The 26602-nt window shown below is 30.4% G+C and overlaps 1 protein-coding gene across 1 annotated transcript; it reads left to right on the forward strand.

Moving 5' to 3' along the window:
- The first annotated feature begins 543 nt into the window (after positions 1-543).
- On the forward strand, positions 544-25021 carry LOC142318265 (uncharacterized). Its single transcript, XM_075354831.1, has 4 exons — positions 544-815; positions 12607-12768; positions 19759-19914; positions 24639-25021. Exons 1-4 carry the CDS (start codon positions 735-737, stop codon positions 24804-24806), a joined length of 567 nt encoding a protein of 188 aa, XP_075210946.1. The 5' UTR covers positions 544-734; the 3' UTR covers positions 24807-25021.
- The last annotated feature ends 1581 nt before the right edge of the window (positions 25022-26602 follow it).

Genomic DNA, 26602 nt, shown 5'->3' on the forward strand with positions numbered 1-26602 from the left:
GCATAATAATAATAATATGTATATATATATATATATATATATATATGAGTGGCTGGGATGAAACACGTAAGTTACATTATAAATACTTTTTCATAACTTAATTATTTACATAAATTAGTATATTATTGGTAGGATTAGTTTATTTCCTCTTATAGAAAATCATATCTGATTATAATAATTACACAATATAATAATAATAATTCACATGTGAAGTAATTAAATCACTATAATCTATAAGTACGCAAGAACTGAGCATACTACAAATAACTAATGTCTCGTACACACACACACACACACACACACACACACACACACACACACACACACACATATATATATGAAATAAAATTAATTAATTTACGTATGAAATAATGAATATTACAAAGCACAAAATATTTATGATAAAGCAATTAATTCCTGATATATTATGCAGATGACATTTTTATGTACTCATGTGAAATGAGTTTTTTATATTTATTAGAATTTCATATCTGAATTTGAAGTTGTTAAAAATTCATTAGTTGTATTGATAAAAATCACAGTACGTATATTACAACAGCAGTATTAAATTCATGAAATTACTTTCAGCCAAAAGTTACTCAATTCACTTTAATAGTCACACATTAGAAGTTCCTGTCATTACACATTCAATACATTGGTTTGTACTATTGAATATTTCAAAAACGTAGTCACACATTTTTCAGTGTTCTGTGTCTTGATCGATTGCAAAAATAATGGTAAAAATAAATATGATATTACTATTAATTTTACCAACATTATTTATGAAAATAACAACTGGTGCCACAATTTCTATAGTAAGTAACATCAATGATAAGAAACAAATTGGTAGCGTAATTATTTATGAACATTGTTCTAAGTATTATTTATTGAACTAATTTCTGAAAATTTACAATTAATTCGTTTTTTTAACCAGTATTAAAGAATTAAAAAATGTTTATAATGACAAAATCAATTTTTCATCTAAACAAAAACACATTTATATCTTTTATGATCATTTGAAATACAATATTGCTTAAATTTCCTATATGAATTTAAAGAATATTAGATGTTTATGTATAAAATAAGGACAACAATATATAATATTTTTAAGTATACATTTCACTATAATTATTTTCTATTATATATATATATATATATATATATTCAAAGGGCACTAGGAAAGTTTTGCAATATGACATTATTTTTTATAATCTTTCAAAATAATTTTCACCATGTACTATGCACTTCTCCATCCTTTCAAAACCAGTCTTCAAAGAAATCTTACCATGTTTCGTCAGAGATCTGAGCACACTCATCATCCCATTGGATATCATTACTTGTAAAAGCCTCCCTTTCAGTCTGTTCTTTACTTGGAAGAACAGTGTGAAGTCAGGACTGTAGGAAGGATGCTCTAACAGTTTTATTCCAACACTAGCCAAATAATCAGAGCAAACTTTGGAGGAGAGCACTGGACCATTACTGTAATGAAGAAACCATATTTCCAGTCTTGAGTTTGGGTGCAGCTTAATGAGAGCATCAACAACTTTAGGGAGGCATTCCTCAGAATACCACTTCCCTCAACTCCTCAGTTTCCAACAAATGTTTCCCTCTCAGTCTCCTCAGTTTCCAGTTCAATTTACTCTAAAACTCCTCTCACACTAAAAAATACAGCCACCATTCTGTTCTTTACTGATCTAGATTTTCAAAAAGCCACAGAAGTCTCCTCATCTTCTAACACCCACACTTTGTTCTAAGACTTGTTCAGGACATCATAATAATACAACCAAGTTTCATCACCTATCACAATGCTGTTCAATTAGGGAGATTTCCTGTTTTCATATTTTTAAGCATTTCACAGCCCCCATGAGATACAATGTGCCATCTGATTGTCATGTAAGTTGCGTGGCATCCAAAGGGTAAAAAACTTTTGACTTGAAAGTTATCTCCCAGAATAGGGCAAACTGCTGATTCATTAATGACCAAGGGCACTTCTATTTGGTGAGATATATGAGCCTGTCTGTCTCCCTGAAGCAATGAGAACAATCCTCTACAAGGACAGGAGTAATTTCCTCTAAACACTGATCAACACATAACCCACATGCAAAATTGTAGCAAAAAATTGCCCACTACTCAGTTTTTGACCATGACAATATCACTACCTCTTTTCAGTAACACAGTTAAAAAGTAAATGGCACTGAGCCAGTGACTAGAGCAGCTTCAGTCCAGGCTGGGTACTGTCTAAACATGTGCTAACTGTAAGTACCTGTGATGACTGCTTCCATTGCATTGCAGAACTTTTCTAGTGCTCTTTGTATTTGCTATTGACTCAATCTTCTATATGACTGTGACACATGTAAATTGTCTGAAGTACAGAAGACAATAAGAGTTGCTTTCTCTGGTAGTAATAATAGGTGATGAATTAAATGAAAGTGTTAATTGTAGCGCTGAATATCACAAACTTCAATGAATTCCTTTATTTCTCTTCCAAACCTGGAATGAGATTGTTATTTTGGATAATGGCTCTGCCGTTCTCTAGATGTGATTTGTGGCACAGGTCAGGTCAGCTATAACTTTTATGGTTATGACAACTAACAAATTTGGGTGTATTAATCCCATTCCCTGTAAGCAATATCTTTGTTATGATTTCGTTTAATAACAATTAATTTCATTCACTTCATTTTCCTCATTAAAATAATGTAGTTTTTTAGTGGCTAATGACACCAGCAAATAATATAATTTAAAATACAAAAAAGTAAAAAATAAATGTATAAATGTCTGTCAAAGTTTGTAATAGTAATTACATATGTATGTAATTTATGTTATAATATTAAATTATATGTTATTGCTATATGTGTTATATATTACAAGAAATACATCTGAATGACTTCTTCCTTTCCACCTAAAGAATTCCAACCCCCAACATTATTTTACCACCAACTGATTGTGTTGCAGTAAGCCCTTGACAGTGGTGGATTTACCAATAGGCAGAATCAGGTAATTGCCTAGAGGGTTTTGAAAATCAAAACTTCAGAATAATAATTAAAAAAAAAATCTTTGAAATAATCTTTTGTTATTTTTCAGTTGAAATCTGTAAATTATATAAATGATTAAAATTAAAATAAAAACTAATATGAACCCATAAATATGTAGTTATAAAGACTTTAAGATGTCAATGACAACTAAAGATCTGGTAATCAAAAATAAGAAATACAATTTAAATTAATTTTGAACGTTTTCAGATTTTAGGAACCCCGAAATACTTGACATTCGGACTGAAGAAAAATACTAATTATATTATTCAAATTCGTTAATAATATTATTTTCATTAAATAAATAAAAGTTAAATTTAAGCTCGAAAAACCAGCTTGTTGAAACTATTTTATTAGCACAAGTTATTATATAATTAAAGGTATACTTTACTTTATTGAAATTTCTAGTTGAATGATTATCTATTTCAGAGTACAATTTAATTTTTAATTCGTAAATAAAAATACACGTCAATTCATTATTCAACGAAGTGGGCGGGAAGTCCCTTTATGCTAGTTAAGAAATTATAACGATAAGTGCAGCTCATCTTCTATGGATCTAAAACGTCAGTGTGGGTTTCACTATGTTCGAAGCACAGTTGTAACACCCTTCATGTCCGATTTTTCATCTCCAACTATATATCAGGGGTAATCATTTCAAATGCTGACCAAAGAACGTCTTGGAGCTGCTCGTTGTTGAAGTATCTGCATTTCGTATCTTTCTTTTACAAAACCCCAGAGTGCATTGTCAGCTATGGTGAGGTCAGGGTTTCTTGCTTGTCATGGCAATGTAGACGGTAACTCTTCTGACCCAGGTCCGATACAGTGATTTGGAAAAATCACTGTCAGCGATTCCTTTTACTGCTAATTGTATGTGTTGATTAATTGCACTATCAAAAAAATAAGGACCAAGGAGATGTTCAGCTGTCATCCCAGCCCAAATCATAACATGAGGCGGATGGTGTTCGATTTCTCAAAAAAGTGAGGATTTTCTTTCGCCCAGAAAAAAAAAACCATTTCGGTTACAAGAGTTTTGATACTCGAGCTGGGCACTCGTCTAAGAACATGATGTTATTTTTATTGTTTGCTCTCAGAAAGCGTTCAAGCAATAACTGACATGCATAAACACGTCGATCAAGATGTGTTTATGCACATCTCACAGTTAATGGGTCACTCAACTCATTAACTGTGGCTGGACGAAAAGATTTAATTTTCAAGTCCTTCCGTATATGGTTTATTATTGGTCGATCTTAGAATGTCTAACACTGCACATTGATTTCATCGGTGATCGTTTAATTGATGCTTCCACAGCAGCACACGTCTCAGCTTGAGGCTCGGGCTCTTACTGCGTGGCGCATCAAGAACACTTCCCGTTGCGTTGAGAACACTTCTTCTCCCACGTCAGTAACGTTTACCGTGATGGTGACGATTTCCCAAAACCCACAAAAAAGTAATTTATAATGATTTCCAATGTTTTACCACTGTGTGGACGTTCGTAGTGTGTAGTTCTCATCACAACCCCAACATTAACAGTTGAAGGAGTTGTTTTGAGGACAGTTGAGACGAGCCATCGAGGTATCATTTAATTCAGTTTTTTGGTGGAATGATCTGTTAGTTGTGGTAATTAATGAGATTGATGGTTTGTTGTCGTTAGAATTATTTGTATTATCTTATTTAAAATGGCTAGAGCTAGTTTCGAATAGTTTAAATTCCAGCCTGTTTGTTTTAAATTTCATCGCATGTGTTCAGTCCTTGACAGTAATTCAAGTATTATTGGTACTGCATTAATCTGATGAACAAAATTTGTAACTTATTGCATGACAGTTTTAATATTGTAATGAACACACCCGATCGTTCAGATTTTGTCTTTTTTTTTTTCAGAATTAGTCAAAACTTTAACAGTGTAGCGTGTAAATAAGTACCTTATTGTATATATTCAATTTGTTAAAAAAAAAAAATTGTGTTTATATAAAAGTTCTAATTTATGAAATTATTCTACATATAATACTGATAACTAAATTGGAGAATGATAGTAATTCTAAGATAAATTTACGAAAGAACAATATTTTTATTTTCAACGTATTTAATTGTCATTTCAGACGATACGTAACAATGTCACAAATTTATCCAAGCGATTCACAAATGTGAATGTTTGCTGAAAAAAAATTAAAAGAAACTGCTGAATTAGAAAAAATTCCAAAGCTGATCAACTTTTTCCGAGAATCTCCATCAGTAATCCAAGAGCCCCTTCTACGAATTTCGAACTAAAAATGCCAACAGATATAGAAAATGGATCAGAATTAAGCGATATTAGATGCTGAATAATCAAAAGAATCTGAGAAGTAAATCAGTAGACAGTAAACAGTATCAGAAACACAAACCAATATTACCAAACAATTCTTCTCGACGAAAATGAACACGCTTGATATTAAAGAAGTACTTCAGCAAAGACATACAAGGTATGTCTTTGGTATTTTTTAGTGGCTAATTGCTGCAGTGATTAAACCATTTAAAAATTACCTAAACATTAAAAAAGGAATGTAAGGCATTAATTGGAAAATATTTTAATGCATGTTTAAATAGTTACTCATTAAATGAAAATAAATTAATTTAGTTTATTTAAGAAGATTATTTTAAAAAAAACCATGAACAGGGTATACTGTTTTTGTAAAGTATAATATTTTTATTTAATTTAAATAAATTTTATTAATCATGGCCTGTTGGTATTGATATATAATTTACTTACATAATAGTTTCCGCTTACCAACAATCTTTCAGGCTCTTTTGGATTAGTAATCCATCCTAGGTAACCCACTGGGTTGGTCTAGTGGTGAATGCGCCTTCCTAAATCAGCTGTTTTGGAAGTTGAGAGTTCCAGCATTCAAGTCCTAGGAAAGGCAGTTACTTTTATACAGATTTGAATACCAGATCATGGATACTGGTGTTCTTTGGTGGTTGGGTTTCAATTAACCACACATCTCAGGAATGGTCAAACTGAGACTGTACAAGACTACTCTTCATTTACACTCATACATATCATCCCATTTTTACTCTGAAGTAATACCTGAACGGTAATTCCCGTTGGCTAAACAGGAAAAAGAAAGGAATCTATCCTCAGGAACACTGATGTGTTGTAATTACAATTATTTACTTCACATATCATTAATTATACTAACTTGAATTTTAAGAACAAAAATTATAAATATAACTACTGATCGTCAAAAGGTAAAATAATGTCAACGTTATCCATCATGTCAGTATGAAGGTCTGAATTGTTATGTTATATGTTGAAGTAAATAATTATAATCCTGAGGAATGATTAATAATCCGAAAGTGCTTGAACATACCATTAAAGACTGTTGGTAACAGGAAACTATAATATAAATAAATTTGTTAAATCTTTTTGTGATTAAGCAATCTGTTAAAAATAATCACAAAAGAATGATAAAATTTAATGTTTAGTATTCTACCAACATTGAATAACATAAAAAATAATTTCATTGTCGGGTTTGATAAGAGTGAAATTGGTATTTTTCAAAAATAAATAATTAATAAATATTTTTCAATATATCTGTAACAATGCTAGCGTACTGAATAATAAATGCATTGATATGTTAAAATTTTTAATTGAGTAAAATACCAGTCAACATGATTCATATTTACCAGATATGAGAGTGAGACTCACTCTTTCTTATACCTTTCTTATATCTTTCAAACTTATTGTACCTTTTTGAAGGAGTTTCAAAATATAATTTTATATTTTTGTAGCAAGTATATGTAGGTAAAATAAAAATTTACTAACAATGAAAAGTTAAGCATTTAATTCACATGCTTCAGAGTCAAAAGGCAAGACTGACAAACTTTCAGGTTTGTACGTAACATAATAAAGCTTCAAAAAAACAATAATAATATATATATAATAATTAATTTTAAATGAAATAAGGTAAGTTACAATCAAATGAATTTTGACGTTATTTTCTCTTTTAAAAATGGCTCTATAATTTATTATATTGAATCCTGTTTTACAAGGGGCACGCAAAAAGTTATCTATTAGAGGTGTTGCAAGTTATGTATCGAGATGTGCTTGATACCTGTATGTAGTTCATAATGTGTATGCTATATCCTAATTGTGATTGAATTTCTTTTGTACGTGTTGTAGTAGTCCTCTAAAGTTAGAAACCCGGTTATGGCAATGGATTTGCAGAAATTGGAGCATTGATCAATCATAAAGTCTCTCACTAAAGAAGGGAAATGTCTGAAGGACAACCATAGTAGAATAGTGACTATTTATGGAATTATTTGCCTCATGCACTATCATTTGTGTGCCCAAATACATCACTAATCACTCCTCAACACTGTATCTGTGTCCATTGAAATCAGTCATGGTTTTGCAACTGAAATAAGAGAGTTCAGTCAAAACATGACTGAAATCAGTCATGTTTTGAAATAAGAGAGTGGGTGAGTGTTCAGTGTAACCTTTTAACCCGGAATACAAACTTCAATAAATAAATTATCTCTTAGGAACCAAATTCCACTTGACTTTCAAAAGAGAAGCAAAATGTTAATTGCAGGGAAGGAGTGTTACAGGAACTTCTTGTACATATCGAATAATCTGCATGGCTTTATTGAATAACCTCTATGGCTTGATTATAAAGAGTATAAAATAATGAATGTAATTCTTAGACAATAAACTTCGCATAATTTTTTAGTGATTTTATTATTACTGGCACATGAGATGACTGGGATTGACTTGTTTTTGTTCTGCATTTATGATAAGGATTTCACATTGCTTTTAATTATATATATGGCTTTATTTTTATCTACAGGAATTATTATTATAATGGAGTAAAAATTTACTTTATTTCTATTATAGATAAAACTGGCCACACTTAAGTAAACAAAGAAAAAAATGATCTTGTCTATGATACTGTGTGCCCTGGATTCACAAGTCCTGACCTTGAAGAATCCAGCCAAGGATATGACATGGTTTCCCCACCAGATCTCTTCTTTTTATTTTATCAAAAAAGCAACCAAAATATGATTTCTGGTTATGGTTATTCAGCCATTCAATGGTCCAAGCGGAAAATAGGTTACAGCTATGACATAATACAACCTTCCTAAAAAATAAAAAACAAAGGCGTTTGGTGAATACAAACTACTTCCATTAGGCTTAGCAAAGGAATGATAACCCGTTTATATACATTTTATGGTTAAACAGAAATTTGTCCAGTTTAGTAAATAACTAGATTCAGGTATGTTTGTTTTTGTGCATGCTTTAGTTATGGGTTGAACTTGCTGCTATTACTGTTGCATCCTTACAGTAAGCATTAAATCTAAACTTGATCTTTATGATCATCTTAAACCTTTGCCAAATTGAAGGTAGAATTGTATGCCAGTTGGACTCATGCTTTGAGAGTTATGGAAGTTAAATGACTGAAACAGATCTACTCCTATTTATTATCATGATGTATTAAATTGCATTTTTCCACTTTGCAAATGACAAACATTGCATTTACCATTTTTACTATGTGGAAGGTTAAAAGAAAGAGATGGAATCATCTGTGACAACACATAATTGAATTATGTTATTAAATTAGTCTTTTACAATGTTTTATAAAATGTCCTTTTAGGCCTTACGTTAAAAAAGATGAAGTTTTTTTAATGTAGAGAAAGGAAGCGGGAGGAAGCAGTTTGATTTTCAGAGTTGTAAACTGTATACTAGTAATATTAATAGTATCTCTGCATGTTAGTAATTCTAATAGTGTCAAAAGCATTTTAAAATTGGTTCATTTAAAATTTTTTTTTTCTTTTGATTTGTAACTTCTGCATAGAATTATATATAAACAATTGAAGCTTATTTCTTATTAGATCTGAATGAGTGATTTAGATACTGATTATAGTCAAACCTAAGTGATAGATGGAGATTATGAACTGTATTAAAACTTTTGAAGTGAACTTCCAGATTCTGGACCTCCCAGTTCATCAAGATTCATTAAGATCTAGAATGTGCATCACATATAATTTATCATTTTCTTAGAAAATATTAAAGGATATATGATGAATTAAACATAAAAATTATTGACTGTATAAATTGCTAGTTTAATTTGTATTTATTGCACAGTAATTGCAATCACTATGGACATACTCTTTGGTCTATAGATGGTGCATATAAACATATATGCACTTTTATTATTACATGCCTGCTGATTTTTTTTTTATGCTTTTTTAGCTAGATGTTTATTATTATATTTTCATTAAATTCTTTTTATTGTTATTGATTTTTTCTTTTAATCTTCTGATAACAGAGGGAAGTATTTCTATTGGTACTGTATATCCCTTGATTTTTGTACCTTAATATTTTTGGCTTATTAAAAGCTTCGTTACAAAATTCTATATGTAATTTTTATCTCTATCTGTCTGTCTCACTCTCTCTCTCTCTCTCTCTCTCTCTGTCTGTCTGTCTGTCTGTCTGTCTCTCTCTCTCTCTCTCTCTCTCTCTCTCTCTCTCTCTCTCTCTCTCTCTCTCTCTCTCTCTCTCTCTCTCTCTCTCTCTCTCTCTCTCTCTCTCTCTCTCTGTGTGTGTGTGTGTGTGTGTGTGTGTGTGTGTGTGTGTGTGTGTGTGAGCGCGCTTTCTGTATTGTGCTGTATTTATAGGGAAATTTAACCTATTAGGGAATAGGTTTTATTCTGTAGAACCTTACTCTTAAAAATAGAATTCTGCAAATTTTACTTTTTCACTATACTTTTATTCTGATGTATTATCATATGGCAAAGATAATCATGCCAAAAGTAATGAATGTTTTATAATTTTCCATCTGTTGATTTTAAACTTTTGTATTATGTTACTAAATTAAATATCAGAAAGGGGGAAATATACCACAGCAGTTGAGGTAAATTAAAATAGAAGAATGATTTTCATGTTTATGAAGTAGTAGCTGTTTTATGACATTTTAAGAATGTTACATTAACAAATGATTAAATTGAAAAAAAAATTTATCACTTGTTTCTTATTCCACAGATCATTCTAAAAATGTTGCTTGATTTTTTTTTTTAAAGAAAAAAAGTAAATATAAATATATATGAGATTGTATGGGTAATAGTTTTCAATTTCATCACTGGGGGAAGGATTAAATTTTAAGCTGTGCAGAAGCTGGAGAAATTCAGTAACATTATTACCAGCTTTTTTTTTAACTTCCATAACTTTTGCTGGAATTTTGAAATTTAAATTGTTTTTACCAAAAAAAAAAAAAAAAAATTATTATATTATTTATCTAAATATTGGTTAAGGTGTGCTAGACAAACTTTTTTCATATTAATTGGTTGACTACATTATCTGTCCTAGGTTTACTTTTGGCTTTGATGTCAACAAAAGTCACTAGCCAGAATTGCTTTCCTTAGGGGAATGAAGTTTAAATATATATTTTAAATAAAGTGAAGATAGATATTACTAGTGGTACTAATTACCATCTGCACTTCTGTAGGCTTGTTATGCTAATGTATACAAGTGTTTTGGCTTGAAAGGCAATGAAAACTCCACACTCTTTGGAATGTGTGGCATTGAATGCATGTTGTGAACGTATGCCATTTTCAGTAGTATTTGTATCTCATGCTTGGTGGTGTAAAATGATGGAATTGTTTCCCAACAAATTTTCACCTTTTCAACTAAGTGCCTACATAACATTGGTTTAGTTGGTTAAAATTTTTATTTCACTAAGTGTACTTCATTAAATATTCTACATTCAGAAGTTCATAAATTTAATAAGCATTTATCATTTTATCTTTATTCTATTCGTTAATTTAATTAGCATAAAATAATTAACACTATAATTAAATAATTTCTAATTTCTTTTTACAGTAATTTTTAGGATATTAAATGTAAAATTGTGGGATTGTCATTATTATAACAGTGCATTTCATTACTCTTGTAAATTATTTAAGTAAGTAGTTTAAAGATCTCATATACTATTTTGACTGTACAGTGATTCCTGTTTGAATATTATGTACTACTTGACATTTTTTTATCCTTAAACATTTACAGTATTTATCATTTCAAAGATTAGTCAATTCATCCAGGTTGCTTCCTTTGGTCATAGTACCTAGTTCACTTCAATTTATTGAACTGAATTATTGCTTGCAATAAATATCAATTCTTCTGTGAAGATAATCAACTTACTCTGTACTCTCCCCTAATAAAATGACTTTTTACCATACTTGTAACTTTTAACTGGCACAAATTTATTGAATTAAATCATTCAATGACAATTTGTATTATTGCACAATAAAAACCATTTTTAATATATATTTGTATATCAACTTGTCAGTTTATTGATACATTGGAAGAGTTAAGAAAGAAAATTAACTATGAAGTCAATTAAGTCATGTTTATAAGATATATGTATATATAAAGTATCTGTAGTGATCCTTAAAATATGCATTGAAAACTGCATCATTTTAGACATGATTAAAAAATCACATGTGTCATAATTTGCTAATAAGTGATCAATTTATCAGTAGAATGGTGACTTTGTATGGTGATAATGCACCTTCACAATACCAAGTGAAATTCTGGTCCAAATAATGTAAGTGGGAGCAGGGAATCCATTAAAGATGATCCCCACAGTGGAAGACCTATGGAAGCAACCCCAGCCGACATCTGCCAGAAAGTGGACATGTTGGTTATGGAAGACAGGCGTGTCTGTACTTGCTACAGAATGTGGGATGTCCAAAGGAACCATTATAATAATACTTCATGACCATTTACACATGACAAAACTTAGTTCCCAATGGGTCCCATGAAACCTCACACCACATCAGAAGCAATGTCATGCTCAATTGAGTGTGGGGAACTTGCAGCTGTGTGAAAGGAATCTTATGGATATTTTCAGCAAGTTGGTGACTGGTGTTGAAACATGGGTTCATTACTGGGATCCTGAGACCAAACAAGAGTCCACGCAGTGGAAACACAAAGGATCCCCAACACCCAGAAAATTTAAGACCCAGCCATCGGCTGAGAAGATCATGGTCACAATTTTTTGGGATAGTGAGGGAATTTTGTTGATTTAATACATGGAGCACAAGCAGACTATCACTGGTAATGTCTATGCTGAGTATCTTCAGAAGCTACGGGCAGCAATAAAGAAAAAACGGTGAGGGAAGCTAACCAAGGTGTTTTGCTTTTGTATGACAATGCTCCAGTCCACTCATCACATGTTACGAAGCAAACTTTGAGGAAGTGTGGATTTCAAGAACTTCCTCACCCTCCCTACAGTCCAGATCTGGTCCCCAGTGACCTTTTCCTGTTCAGAAACCTCAAGAAAAACCTTCAGAGTAGATGTTTTCTTGACAAAGATGAATTGAAAGCAGCTGTTAATGGAATTTTGAGGAGTAAGATAAAATATTTTTTTACTTTTGCATAAACTCTGTGCAGGCTAAATGGAGCAAGTGTGTGGAAGTGCAAGGGACCTATATTGGAAAATAAAAATGGCACTACCACTCTTTCTAAGGTAGGTAGATAACTTTTTGAGTGCTCTCGTATGTTTTATAATGATTTTTGTACGTTTCAAAATGATGATTTTTTCAGCCATCAAGGGAGGTGCGAATAGAACAGTTTCAGCAATGTCCTGATATGTCAAATACTACTATTGTTTTCAAAGATATCGTCCTTTCAATGGTTGCTCGTAATATAATAGATCTGAGTGGAAAATTACAAATAAATGAAAAAATTGGAATAAGACAAATTCAGGTATAAATTTTTCAGTTCTATTAATATAATAAAATAATAATACTTGATTTTTTTTTAATAATAAAGTACCCATTCAGAGGTATTATATGTTTCACTGTTTACTACTACAAGACAGCGATTTAGACATAAACATGAAAATGTTTATTATATGTTACAGCAAACATAAGTTATTGGGGTTATTAATAATATTACAATCACAGGACTAATTTTTAAGATTCATAATATTTATCCCATAATATGATAACATATATCTAATCATTACATGGATATATATATTTATATATTATTTTTTGTCATATATATATATATTTTTTTAAATCAATTATTTTATGAACCATACTCCTCTATACCAATACAATTTAATTTATATTTAATAAATCAACCCAAGTACAGAATAACTGAAATAAGATTACTTGCCTTATTTCATTACATAAGCAGAAGTGCTTTTGCGAACTTAATTCACATCATCAGCTGCGTTACATATACATATATAATTTTAAAAAAAACATCACAAACCCGCAATATATAATATCATATTACTTATTCATTTATATTTTATGTTAAACATTTTTTGAACTACTTAGATTTTATTAAAATCTTTTAAATTAAATTTAAATTCACTTTATCATACTTTAAAAGCTTATACAAAATGTAAAAAACTTTTGTTTTTATTTAAATTAAAAATTAAAAATTATAAATCAAAACAAGATGTAAATTAAATTTAAAAATAAAAAAATTAAAAATTATAAATCAAAACAAGATGTAAAATTTTTAATTTAAATAAAAGATTTTAATTATATATATATATGAACCATACTCCTTTTTACCAATACTGTTTAATTTATATTTAATAGATCAACCAAAGTACAGAAAAACTGAAGTAGGATTACTTACCTTATTTTATTACATAAACAGAAGAACTTTTGCAAACTTAATTTGTATCATCAGATGCAGGACATTTATAAATTTCAAAAAACATCACAAACTCGCAATAGTTTAAAAAATTTTTAATATAAAATATAAATGAATAAGTGATATGATATTATATATTGTGAGTTTGTGATGGTTTTTTAAATATATACATAAATGTAATGCAGCTGATAATGCATTAAGTTCGCGAAAGTGCTTCTGATGTGTACTGAAGTAAGGTAAGTAATCCTATTTCAATTATTCTGTACTTGGGTTGCTCTATTAAATATAAATTAAATATATATAAATACATATATTTGACAAAAAATAATATTGAGAATAATGAAATGTGATACCTCTAAAGTTATAAACAACTTACTTCCAAATTAGATGAAAATTGTTCTTCAAAAGATCTTTTAAGACTAATTATGGAGTTTATTCTCCACTAACATTACCAGTGATCTCTGGAAAACGCATGAACAGAGGAACTGAATAATTAATATCAAGGTCATTTACAATGACTTCCTAGAATTTGAATCATTTATAATTTTTAATAATTTATAACTGTAATATACACAATCATATATAAAAAAACAAAACATTTTTTAAAAATATTAGATGAATTGTTAATTTATAAACAAAGGGATAACATTATGGTTTTTGGGGTAGCATAATATATTAGGAGTCTGAATCAAGGAAGCTCATCATCCCAATTTTAGGAACTATTTTATCTTTTCTTTTTAAGTTTGAGATTGTTCTGACTTTTTTCCAGTGATAATAAAAATAAAAATCACCTCAACTATGCATTTTATGTGTAATAAGAGGGCCACTACAAGTACAAAAATTTGGTAGATGCCTTTACGTTTAAGCAGAAAGCAAACTTCTAGAACATTTCACCATAAGCTTGAATGGTAATTATAGTTTCTGCTAAAAGATCATGACCATTAACTTCTGTACACTGCATAAAAAACTTGAATGCAGAATGGCAGAACCTATCCACATCTGCTTGTGCTCTTCTGTTATGGTTGATATCAAATAGAAAAAAAATTGTTGTACCCAACTCTCATAAATCTTATGGCTTAAAACTTAATGAAAAATTTTTACCAAGAATTAGTGTAGAAAAATTTGAGAAATTCAATTCAAACTCAGAGATAGTGTCTCAAGAACTCTCTTTCATCAACAATGCAATTTTCTTCTAACTATTATTAATTCAGTATCACCTGGTATACTTTTTGTCATGCACATTCATTTTACTACTCTGAAACATTTTACACATCTCTTTCTCTGCATTAACACACTCAGCAATCAGTTACCTGTAAATTTCAGTAATAACATGTCTAAAAAGATTAAAAAATGTATTGTGCTTGAAATTTCCAGTCAGTACTAATGTTGATTGCCTTGTTAACTTTAAAACTTTTCAACTCTTAAAAAATGACAAACAGAGGCCCAGAAAGTGATTGACCACAATGGAAAATGTCAATAAACTGGTTGATCTTAAGTCTTGCAGCTACTTGCAAGGGATCCAGAAGAGAAATTATTCAACAGCAATATTTTTAAGGTAGCCATTATAGTAACTCTTTTACATGAGAACCATAGTAAAATATAATTAAGCATTAAAAGATAAGTAGGAGATTATAATATTCAGTGACAACAAATAATAAAAAAAATAAATAAATAGATTTGGGGATGTTAAAGCTGAAGAAATTGATCTATAAAACCTTTAAAATATAAACTCTGGTCTGTTGGATTTTTATATATTTTTTGTTATTATTATTATTATTATTAATTATGCTGTCTACATCTTATAAGCCCAATATTATCATTTTTGATGTTGTCTTATCTGTACTTAGTCATATGTATTATTTAAACTTTAACAAAGTTTGCTGGTAACAGTGAAATTCAAATATAGTTAAAAGTAGATATAAAATGAGAAAAAAATGTAGTTTTAGAAAAGCAAATTAAAATGTTATAAGTTTTTTACTGATCAGATACCCTTTGTTATTTTTAAAGCTTTCTTTAAATAAGCTTTTACATTAATAACATTACATAAGTTCCTCTGCTATTATATTCAGTAATTTGTAGAAGTTAATTTTAATTTTGTAAAAATAATGCTTGGATGTGTTTTTTGTATCTATGGTTAAATCTAAATATGGCTTGTGTAATTTAATATTTGTTCAGTTAGCTATGTACAAAACAGATGGTTCTGTTATTATACAGTTCACACAACCTATTTTCAAATTTTAAAATACTCTGCATGAGAAATTGATGGATATGATCAGATATGAGAGACAATACCAAACTTTTACTTACTTACATCTCAGTATCCCATTAGACACAAACAAAAAACTAATAATAACAAATGTTCTGAAGCAAAGAACTAACACATAATCTGACCCATAAATGAAGTTGAAGAAAAAATGAAATAATGGAGTATAATTACCTATTACATAGAAAATAACAGAGTACATAAAATTGGTGCATTAAAATCAAGCAAAAATAAAGCATTTAGAAGCATAATACTGTAGTCAGTAATATTAATAAGTGCTATTTCTAAAACCGTGATGAAGCCATAGCAAAAGCTTAAATTGAAATCCACATACAAGATAACCAGTTAGACATGCATTAATTACACAATTAAGCTAGACTTATGGACAGAATCATTTGATCATATAACACTTTAACACAGGTTGTTAACTCAAAAGACACAACTCACACAAAGGACATAACTCAAAGCTATCTGTTTAACATATCAACAAATTTTAAAACAAATAGTCTCAAGTTCAATCCGTTTTGACTGATTATGTGGATTTGAAAATGAAATATTTTATGTGTAATAATTGAAGCATCTTGAAAACTGACCGAAACGAAATCAGAAAAAGCTCTGTGTCTTTAATATTTCTAAAGAAATCAACAGTGTTAGGCTGTAAACATGGAGTCTTTTTGAGGAGGAAATGAAATTGTCCTGGATCAAGTGTTTATTGCGTCTTAGAAGAATGGTAGAACATTACTTAATAAATTAGTTTCGCTAAATATTGTCCATTCCATAATACTTGTCCATTTTAAATATCCATATGATTTTACTGACAGAATATAAAATGTAATTGTATTGTATATCTGTTTTTTGTTGTCTTTGACTAAATTTGAATGTGACATGAATCCATATTTGTTTACAATATCATAATATATAAAAACATTTGCCCCACCATTTCAGAATTGTTACTGATCAGTGATTCTCAACCTTTTTAGCTCCAAACCCCCAAAAAGTAAAAAAAATATAATGAATATTTTATGACCTTTCAACTCTAACCCAATGAAAGCTAGTTACAACTATTTAGCTATGTTGATAGCGACGAATATGAATATGCATGTATGAAGTATATAATCATGAGTAAATTATAGGTTCCAACTTGATATGTGTGTACTCCTTGTAATCTGATCTGCTTAGATAATATTTACTATGAGAGGGTTGTGTTTGAACATGCATATGGTACTACATTTCAACACATCATGCTCTCAACAATATAAAAGAGGTGAAGGGATTGCAGTATTTATTATTTAGTTTTGAATGCGAAGCATGCATCTAGTGCCTTTAAGTTTCTGAAAGTGTAATTTCATTGAGAATAATAGTAATTGAGGTTTTGGTTTTTTAGTGTGCAGACAAATGGTGTAAATATTTTTTCAATTAGATTCTTATGCAAAATGGATAAATTTGTGAAAAAACAAAGTGTGCCATTTAAATCCAGCGAAATGATTGGTAAAAAGTCAAGATAGTACAATGAAAAAAATAATGGTTTTACCTCACTGGATGGAAAGCCACAGTGCATTATTTGCTTTCAAGTCATCATCGATGAAAGCATGAAGCCATCAAAATTAATTAAACACTTGGAAACTAAACATCCGAATCATAAAAGCAAACCCTTGGAATTTTTCAAAAGAAAATGACATACTTTGAGAAATCAACAAGCTTCTATTTGTAAATCAAGCCATACTGATAAAAGTACACTTGAAATATCTTACCTCATAGCATTAAGAGTATCTAAGATGTTCAAACCCCACAAAATTGCAGTAAACCTTATATTGCCTGGTGCAACTGATATGGTCAGTGTTTTAATAGGTGTCGAAGAAGCAAAAAAAGTTCTCCTTTCTAACAACACAATATCAAGTTGAATCGATGACATGCTTGCCTATGTCCGTGATCAGATATTTCAGCAAGTGAGTTTTTTAGTATTCAATTTGATGAATCAACAGTTGTGGCAAACATTTCTCAGTTCTTATGTTTTGTGAGATATGAATGTGACTGGGATAGATCAGCCAAAGAAAATATGTTGTTTGCAAATCAATAACTGGTCATGCAACAAGACAATGTCTTTTTTATATTTTTTATGAAGCTACTAAAAACTATAACATAGACTGTATAAACTGTACTCCAGTATGTAGTGATGGTGCAAAGACGATAACAGGAAAGAACAGTGAATTTCTGAAAAAAATTAAAAGAACATCTTATATCAAGGGCGGAATTGAGCCCTGCTTCTTTCACAGATACGGTCTTGCCACAAAAAATGTGGTGAAAAATTTCAAACAAATTCTTTGTAAAGCTGTAAAAATGGTTAATTTTATTATAAAAAAAAACATCATTCTTAATGTTTTTTTCAGAGTAATGAGTATGTTGCTGTTGGCTTACTTAGCTGATGTGTTTTCACATTTAAAATACTTGAATGTGAATTTACAAGGATATGATAAAAATATTTTATTAATGACAGACAGAGTTTGTGCTTTCATTAAGAAGCTTATATCTCGATTATTTGCCTTCAAAGCAGAAATTTTGATATGTTTCTGCTGACTTCCGATTATATTGAGAAAAATTTGGATGAAGAAAACAATATTATTTACTAGAGTTTGGACAGCATGAAGATGCATTTATATGAGCTAAAAATTCAGTTGGCAGAGTATTTCCTGGAAGATAAAAATGATATCTTGAAGAGCTGGTTACTGAACCCATTTATTGAAAATTAATGCAGCTGCTAAGTTGCCAGTGGAAATTGACGACCAGCTCATCAAAATGTCTGCTGATAAAATGTTACAACTCACATCTACAACACATCTGAAGATTTAGATACTATTTAGATACTACTGAAAATAATTGCTTTTGTGTATTTCTAATGTAGATCCACATTTGGAGAAACTTTTAAATGTAAAACAAATGCAACCGTCTCATTAATTTATTTTCTTTTTATGTGTACTTAAAGTTTTTTCTTATAAAATAATTTCATTATTGTTTATGTGTGAAGTTGTAGGCTAATTTCATAAGCCCCTTTCATATCATTGTGAACCCCTTGGGGGGGGGGGGGGATCATAATCCCCAGGTTGAGAAACACTGCTCTAGATCCATTAGTAAATTTTAATGTGGTAAGCATTAGCAACAAAAATTGGTATGCTTACTTATTAACAAGATTTATAAGTATGTGAATATATTACAAATAACATTACAAAGTTCCCAAAACTACATCCTTTGACAGCAGAAAGTTTACAAATGTATTATTAAAAAAATATAAAATGAATTAAATGAATCCTTCGACTGTGTAGTTATATAATGGATATTTTTTAACTATCTCCAAAAATGTAATATCTTGAAAAAATGTAATATCTATTAATCAACAACATGAATTTGAAATTCCTGTAATTGTAAAATGAAATTTACTTGAAGAGATTTTAAAAATAATATATGGCTTAAGTATTTTTGTAATTATTTTCCCTAAATCTAATAAAATAATTACATATTTTTAAATTTTTGTTGTGAATTATTATAGTATTTACATATCAATACTGAAATGCTAAAACAGTAAACACTAACCTGGGTAGACTTTGGCTCCTCTGCAATGTGTTCCCACTCTTCTCAATTCTTCTTTGTTTTCTACCAGTTTTGGACATGCAGGACCCTAAATCCTCAAAAATATTCTTCAACCATCTCTTTCTTTTCTTTTATGTTCCTCCAGTTTTAGCTTAATAAAAAATTCATAAACTGTATAATCAATCACAATTTTTTCCCCAATAATTATTTGTGAATGGTAATCTGTATTTTAGATCACATTTGAACTATCTAAGTGTTCATCAAAACAAGATGTGAGTACCTGTGAATATTATACACGTGTGAAAATGAATAATGTATGCACAATGATAGATAAATTCAAAGATTTTATGAAGGCATCAACCATACCAAACCATTGTCCAATAGAGGCTGTAAGTATTTTTATTTTACTTTTCTCTGATACTGTTAATTTAAAATTAGGTAAAAGGAGATAATTTCTAGCTAGGCTAGGAGATCAACATTCTCCCCCTTTAGTAAAAAATATTAATGGAAACTGCATATTCAATTTTGATGTAACTGAAAGCCAATGAAATGAAAACTGATTAAATATTTAATCAGAAACTGATTAAACATTCAGTCACAAATATAAAGCACACATAAAAGCATTGCACAGAATTAATGACAATGACAGAATTAATCTCTGCAAACAGGATGCATATTATGTTGATAACTTAATAACTTTTTTCTATGCTCAAAGGCCATGGTGATTCATTATGTAAACTATTTAAATAAAAATTCATCAAATTTTTATCCATCAGTTGAGGTACTAACTTTACATAACTTTATGTTTAATTTGTGTTGGCTGGCACCGACTTCAAAAATAGTTATTTGCTGTAAATACTTTTAATTTGATGAACCTTGGTATTCCATTTTATCTAAATCTGGCTGGCTTGAATTGGTTTCACTGCTGTACCTCTCTTCTAAGCCTTCTTGTTCAAGTCTTTTAGTAGAGTCATGTGATGTGTGTCTCATTACATTCTCTACTGATTTTGATGTTGATTCAGAATTTTTTCTTTTTTTAAAAAATGTTTTCAGAACTTTGCTTGAATTTGCACATTCTTATCTTGGGCCTTCCTTCAGTCCCTCCTAATTTTCTTCTGTTGTGCTTGTTTCATTTTATTGAATATCGGAAAAAAATAGAAATATAAAATTACTAGCTGTTCAAGTTCCAACATGAATCATGTTGAAACTTATTGAAAATTATTGTTTATATTATGAATATTTGAACTAGTATAATTTTAAATTTGTTCCATACATTAATCTAGAAATAGACAAACATTGCATTTTAGAATGAAAGTGGAAATGACAGATGAAGTGCATTTAAGAGGTGAATATATTTCATTCTGAAATTCATTTGTAATTACGTAACATCAATTTGGTGCCACAGATGCTGTGCCTGGGAACAGATATCCCTGGGCACAGCATCTAAGGGATCATTTACCATCTTTGTAGTATACTTTTTTTGATTTGATTATATCCTGTACTCGTGGAAATAGAAGTCTATTAGTATTATGTATTAATTTATTTGTTTATTATTTGCATCCTTGTTTTATTTACTTACCTCCTTGTATATTTTGCCATGTCTATTGTCAATTGTGTGCTCCTCATCTAGGTCATTTAGGTAATTTATCTACCTCATCTAGGTAATTTTCTGTAACGTGCCTTTTCCTAATACTGCATATATTATGGAAAAGTGTATCAGGTTTATTATCCCAGGAAGTTTGTCCATTCTTGATATTTCTATATTTCTGTTTATGGTATATTCTTCCTTTCTATGGAATATGGTGTTTTCTTAAAGGTAAACATTTTGATCCTTTGATTTATGGCAGTTGATCTTTTAGCGCTAAACTGATTGATACTCTCTCCATCATTGCGGATACAGTACAGAATGTATGTCTTATATCAAATATTTTTTCTGTCGACATTTTTTGCAAGTATATTTTTTCTGTTGAGATATACATTTCCGGAAGTCCCATTGTTTTAAGCTGTAAATATCTTCCGATATGGTCTCTTGTCTGATGCTATTTCCTTTTCAACTGTCGCTGAAATATATGGTATGGCTGTGGTCTTCATGGTTGAATTCTGCAAACTGGGTTTTTGTCTGTATATATTCTTGATAGTGGTTTGAAGTTACTGTTTTCATTATTGTGGTGGATGATGAAGGTACAGCTACATTTTCCATCATCTCTACCAGGAAACCGATCCCACACTTAGAACCCTGGTGTGATAGAATACACGGTGATTTGAACTTTTGGATTTTACAAATTTTTACTGGCCATGGAAATTTTGAATATTTTCTTTACAGAATTGGAAGACAGGACTCCAACATGCATGTTCTGCCGGTCAGAGAATACAGCCGAACATACACTTTTACACTGCCCAAAATGGGCAACTGAAAGAGGGCAAGCTAGTATAGAAGGCCTCAGGCCTAAGGATGTAATCCAAATATATGTTACAATTGGAGTTTAACTGGAGAATTGTGGATAAGTTTATATACACAGTACTTTATGAGAAGAATGTTGAGGGTAGAATAAGAGGTTATTAGAGTAGGGTGTGGCAGACAGCCTCACCCATGAGCATGAGGGCCGGCATGCCTAGGTGTGCCAGTTTCAATGATCAGGTGGGGACTCCGGGGGAAAAGTAGGAGAGGGAATTAGAATGACCGAGACCTGGCCGTTGGATGGGGATTTTGGAACGATATAGTCGTACCTGGATTCCCTTCCCCAAGGGTTAGAGGCTGGCTATGCGAAAGACCAAGACCTAGTTCCTGGAGGGGGCCTGGAACTAGGCCCCCTCCAGATATAGTCAGGCCTGGTTATCCCCCTTCTGAGGATTTGAGACAGGCGCAAAAGATCCAACTCGGGGGGGGGGGGACCAAAGTGCCATGCCAGATTTACAACCAATGGGTGGGGAGGCTCCCTTGAGTTTAAGGACACTCTCCTGAGCTGAGTTTTACTTGATTGTATGTCTGGCCCAGGGGAGTAGAGAAAAAAAAGTATGTCCTTAAAAAAATAGTGCAGTTTAAATGATTATAGCTTCAGAACAAAGAATTGTAGAGAGATGAGCTATACATTAAATGAAAGAGAAACACTCCAAGTTTCTTACATGTTCAGCAGATTTCGATGTGTGTTCTCTTAGGTGCTCTGCAGGTGTCAAGATAATATTCAGTCTCTTGCCATACATGGCAGAGAACATCCCGTGTGATAGAAGAAACAGCTTCAGTGATCCTTTCTTTTAAAAGGCCCACGTTTTGAACTTGAATGGAAAACACTTGTGTTTTTACATAACCCGAAAAATAGATATTTGTGAGGTAAGGTCTGGAGATCAGGGAAGCCAGCCCTCTCGTTGGACCCATCGCTGAGGAAATGTTTTGTTAAGAAACTCCTGCATGATTGCAGTAAAATATGGAGGAGCTCCGTCTAAGTAGAAATTGGAATTCTCTGGTATTTGGGGCACTGCATACCCTTCTAACATATTCTGGAAAATGTTTCACGTTATTGTTTTTTCAGCAGAAAAGAAGGAGCCAATAGCACACATTCACTTTTTCATTGTTACCCTGATGTTCAATAACAACATGTGAGCTTCAGTACCCCATACATGAACATTATGCCAATGTATTTAAAATATTGTCATCTGCTCTAACCTATCCAGAATGTCTACAGCAAAATCAAATCGTTTCACTTTGTCCTATGGAAAAAGTTGTAACACCTGAATTTTGTACCGTGAAACGTAATCATGTTTTTATAAATTGTGAACAGTTGTTTTAGGAATGCCCAACTATCTAGAACACTATCGCAAGGATTTCTTCAGGCTACGCAAGAAACTTGTTTCTACTATTTCAATTGTTTCATCAGACATTGATGGTCGTCCTGGACGTGTTTGCTTCATTAGGCTGCCCATTTCTTTGAGTTGTTTGTCCCATCGCCGAATGTTATTTTCATACGGGAAGGGGGTCTTCATTGCACACATGACATATTCATGTCTAACTGATGGTAACACATGTAACTGACTTAAACATAGCAAGCCATAACACACGTTGAACATGCACCACAAACATGATCACTAACACTCACATGCTGCTTGCGTGTACTGGAAAAACAACATGCATGCGTTAGCTTTCACACATATAAACTTGGAGTGTTTCTCCCTCATTTAACGTACAGTTCATCTCAATGCTTTGTTCTGAAGCTATAACCATTTAAAACCCCACTATTATTTTACAGATACACTGTACTGTCATACCAATGGATGTGGATATTTGTTAATACTTTCGTCGCTCTATACATGTGTGAGGTACTTGTGGATTATTGTCTTATTTTCTGAAGAACGGGTATTCTAGGATATGGTTATTGTCAGTAGTATTCTTTTATTTATTTAAATAATAATCTACATATATATATATATATACTTTTATATTCCTCTTTTTATTAACATTCTTCCGCATTATTCTTCTTTTGTCTAAGTTTTGTGTCTAATAAACACAATTTATAACCAATTCTGCCATGGATATCAGAATTATGTTCTACTTAAGAGGGAAACTTGTAACCAGCTTAAAATCATTTTGGGATCCACAAGAAAATTATTGCGTTATAAGTAGCTGATATTATATGTAATTCTCAAACATAATGTGTACAACTACAAACTAATTACGAGAGGAGTACTATTACTAATTAAGAGAGGAGTAAATTACTTCATATTATTTTAATCATTTATGGAGTTATATGATCCAATTAATTACTCCTGTTGCAGCAGATTATAATTGGGAAAATTAGTAAATTTTTAATTTGACTACTAACAAGATTTTTGTGATTCCTTTCACATATTAGTTAGTGAATTCAAAAGTATACTGGATCAGTTTATGAAGCTGTATGGTTTAATAGTGTTCTATAAACATGAAGTCATTATTTAATGGTTCAGTACATTTAAAAGATTTATTATATATTCATTGAATTATTTATTAATTATTATTAATTTAATGACTATTTATCATATTTATGATATTCAAAAATGAAAACATAAAAATGATAAAATCATGATTAACTTATTTATTGCTATTATTTTTTTTATGTAAATATAAATTTGTATATTTTTTCAGGGTGTCTATTACTTAAATCATACACAAATTAATATGCAACAAAATTTTCTTCCATTGTTTGATTCATATTGGAAAGTAAGAAACACTCTTGTAGAAAATAAAAAAGTAATTTTATGCGTAGTTATTGAATTCAGTATGAAGAAAATGATGAGGAAAGTAAGGATCTGAGAAGCAAGCAAAGAAGTTTATCAAAGTCTATGGGTGATGTGTCTGTACTTAAATATTGGTGAACAGATGGCTCTGTATTAAGGTTTCTGATTTAAAAAAAAATAAAAATAAAAAAAAATATATATATATATATATATATATATGAAAAGATAACACCTTGAAATCTTTTAAGGAGTTATTATTTAAAAGTAAGCACAACTTATAACTGAAAAGTAAAAGTGAATATTCTTTAATTTTATAGCTTTAAAATTAATAATTGTACTTAAGCATTACTTAATCAGGTTCTTTATTTTTCTATTACTCACTATTTGAACACTTATCCTCAGGCTCTTTTCACTCTTTTGTCTTCTACTGCAACAATAAGGTGCAATAGAAGTAGTTTAGAGGTAAAATAATCACATCACATTGCTTAACTTTCCTATTATAATATTAAGAGTCTCTCTCTTTCTCTTCAGTCTGCAGCATTGTATTTAGTTGGTTTGCTATAAATAAATCATAATATTTGACGAGACCAATTTTTAAGTTAGAATTTGAATCATAGTCTCATGTCTGAATTATACTTTTTTAAAAGTTCCCAGGAATGAAAAAATTGGGAATTTCATGTAATGTATTTGTACGTTAAATATATAATCAAATTTTAAAGTTCTCTTTAAAATCATTCTTTTGAATTAAAAACGTTCTTTTAATTAAAAACATCATAAAAATTAAATACAATTTATGTATTTTCTTTAGAAACAAATCTAAAAATGTTTATTGATAATTACAACTCTCAGTCTCTTTCTTAGTAAAATATTGTGATAAATATTGTTCAGCCACATGGCTGAACAGGGTTGTATTTTTAGGAACCATACACCTATTTTTGGATGGGTTTTGAATTTCTGGCCACAATTTTTGTTAGAGAATGTATACAAGCTAATCAGGGCTTAATTTTTTATCAGGAAAGTGCTTCTTTCATCTGGATAAAAAATTCTGATCTTCCAAAAGATTGTGGACAATACTGGCACCCATTAGTTGGGAGAATTCTGAGCTTTCCCCTAAATAGAGTTGTTTCATACTCCAAACCTCAAAGAATGTAGAGGTTTTCCTTTCAGTTCTTTCTTTGTAGTTGATTCCTTGTTTCTCATGTTGGGTTCTGTGAATGTTGATCTGATCTTTCTATGTATATTCTGAAGGTATGAAGTGGTCTGTACTCTCTAGATTTTCCTCATAAAAGGCAAAAATTATCTCTAAGCTTATACCTTTGCACTAAAAGGTATTTATATCCCTTTTCTTCTAAAGTTGAAATAGTGCTTTTCTTAATTTAAAAATTAATATATTGACTATAAATACGTATTATATTTTTTGTAATAAAAATATATATACTTTATTATAACAAAACAAACCAAAATTATGCCATAATAAATGTTTAATTATACAAAAATGTTTTTAGCTATGTAGCTATTAACTAGTGTTATTTTTATTAAAGCTACAAAATCTGAAATTAAACATATTTCCAAAGATATGTTCTAAATTGTTTTTTTTCATCTACGAGTGTAAAATATTATCAAAATATTTTTTTCCAACATATAGTCTACATTGCACATTCATGCTTAGCTTATATTATTTATAGGAATTTGATTCATTATCTTAGTATGAAATCTTTAAACCACTATAGTTCCTTAACACAAATGTCTAATGGTATTTACTGAATTATGCAGAAAACCCCTCCTTATTAACATGTCCCATTAACAATGAATGATTAATGTTACAAAATGGTTTGTTCACCTGTAAAAATTACATGTAGATCACAATTAAAA

The sequence above is a fragment of the Lycorma delicatula genome, chromosome 1 (assembly GCF_047948215.1).
Source record: "Lycorma delicatula isolate Av1 chromosome 1, ASM4794821v1, whole genome shotgun sequence".
NCBI classification, from domain to species: Eukaryota; Metazoa; Arthropoda; class Insecta; order Hemiptera; family Fulgoridae; genus Lycorma; species Lycorma delicatula.

What these genes read in the sequence shown, in the direction of transcription:
- LOC142318265 (XM_075354831.1), top strand. Translation starts at nt 735, where the DNA reads ATGGTAAAAATAAATATGATATTACTATTAATTTTACCAACATTATTT. An exon ending in TTGGAATAAGACAAATTCAG is followed by an intron (nt 12,769 to 19,758) that starts GTATAAATTTTT and finishes TCTGTATTTTAG; the next exon opens with ATCACATTTGAACTATCTAA. An exon ending in ACCATTGTCCAATAGAGGCT is followed by an intron (nt 19,915 to 24,638) that starts GTAAGTATTTTT and finishes ATATTTTTTCAG; the next exon opens with GGTGTCTATTACTTAAATCA.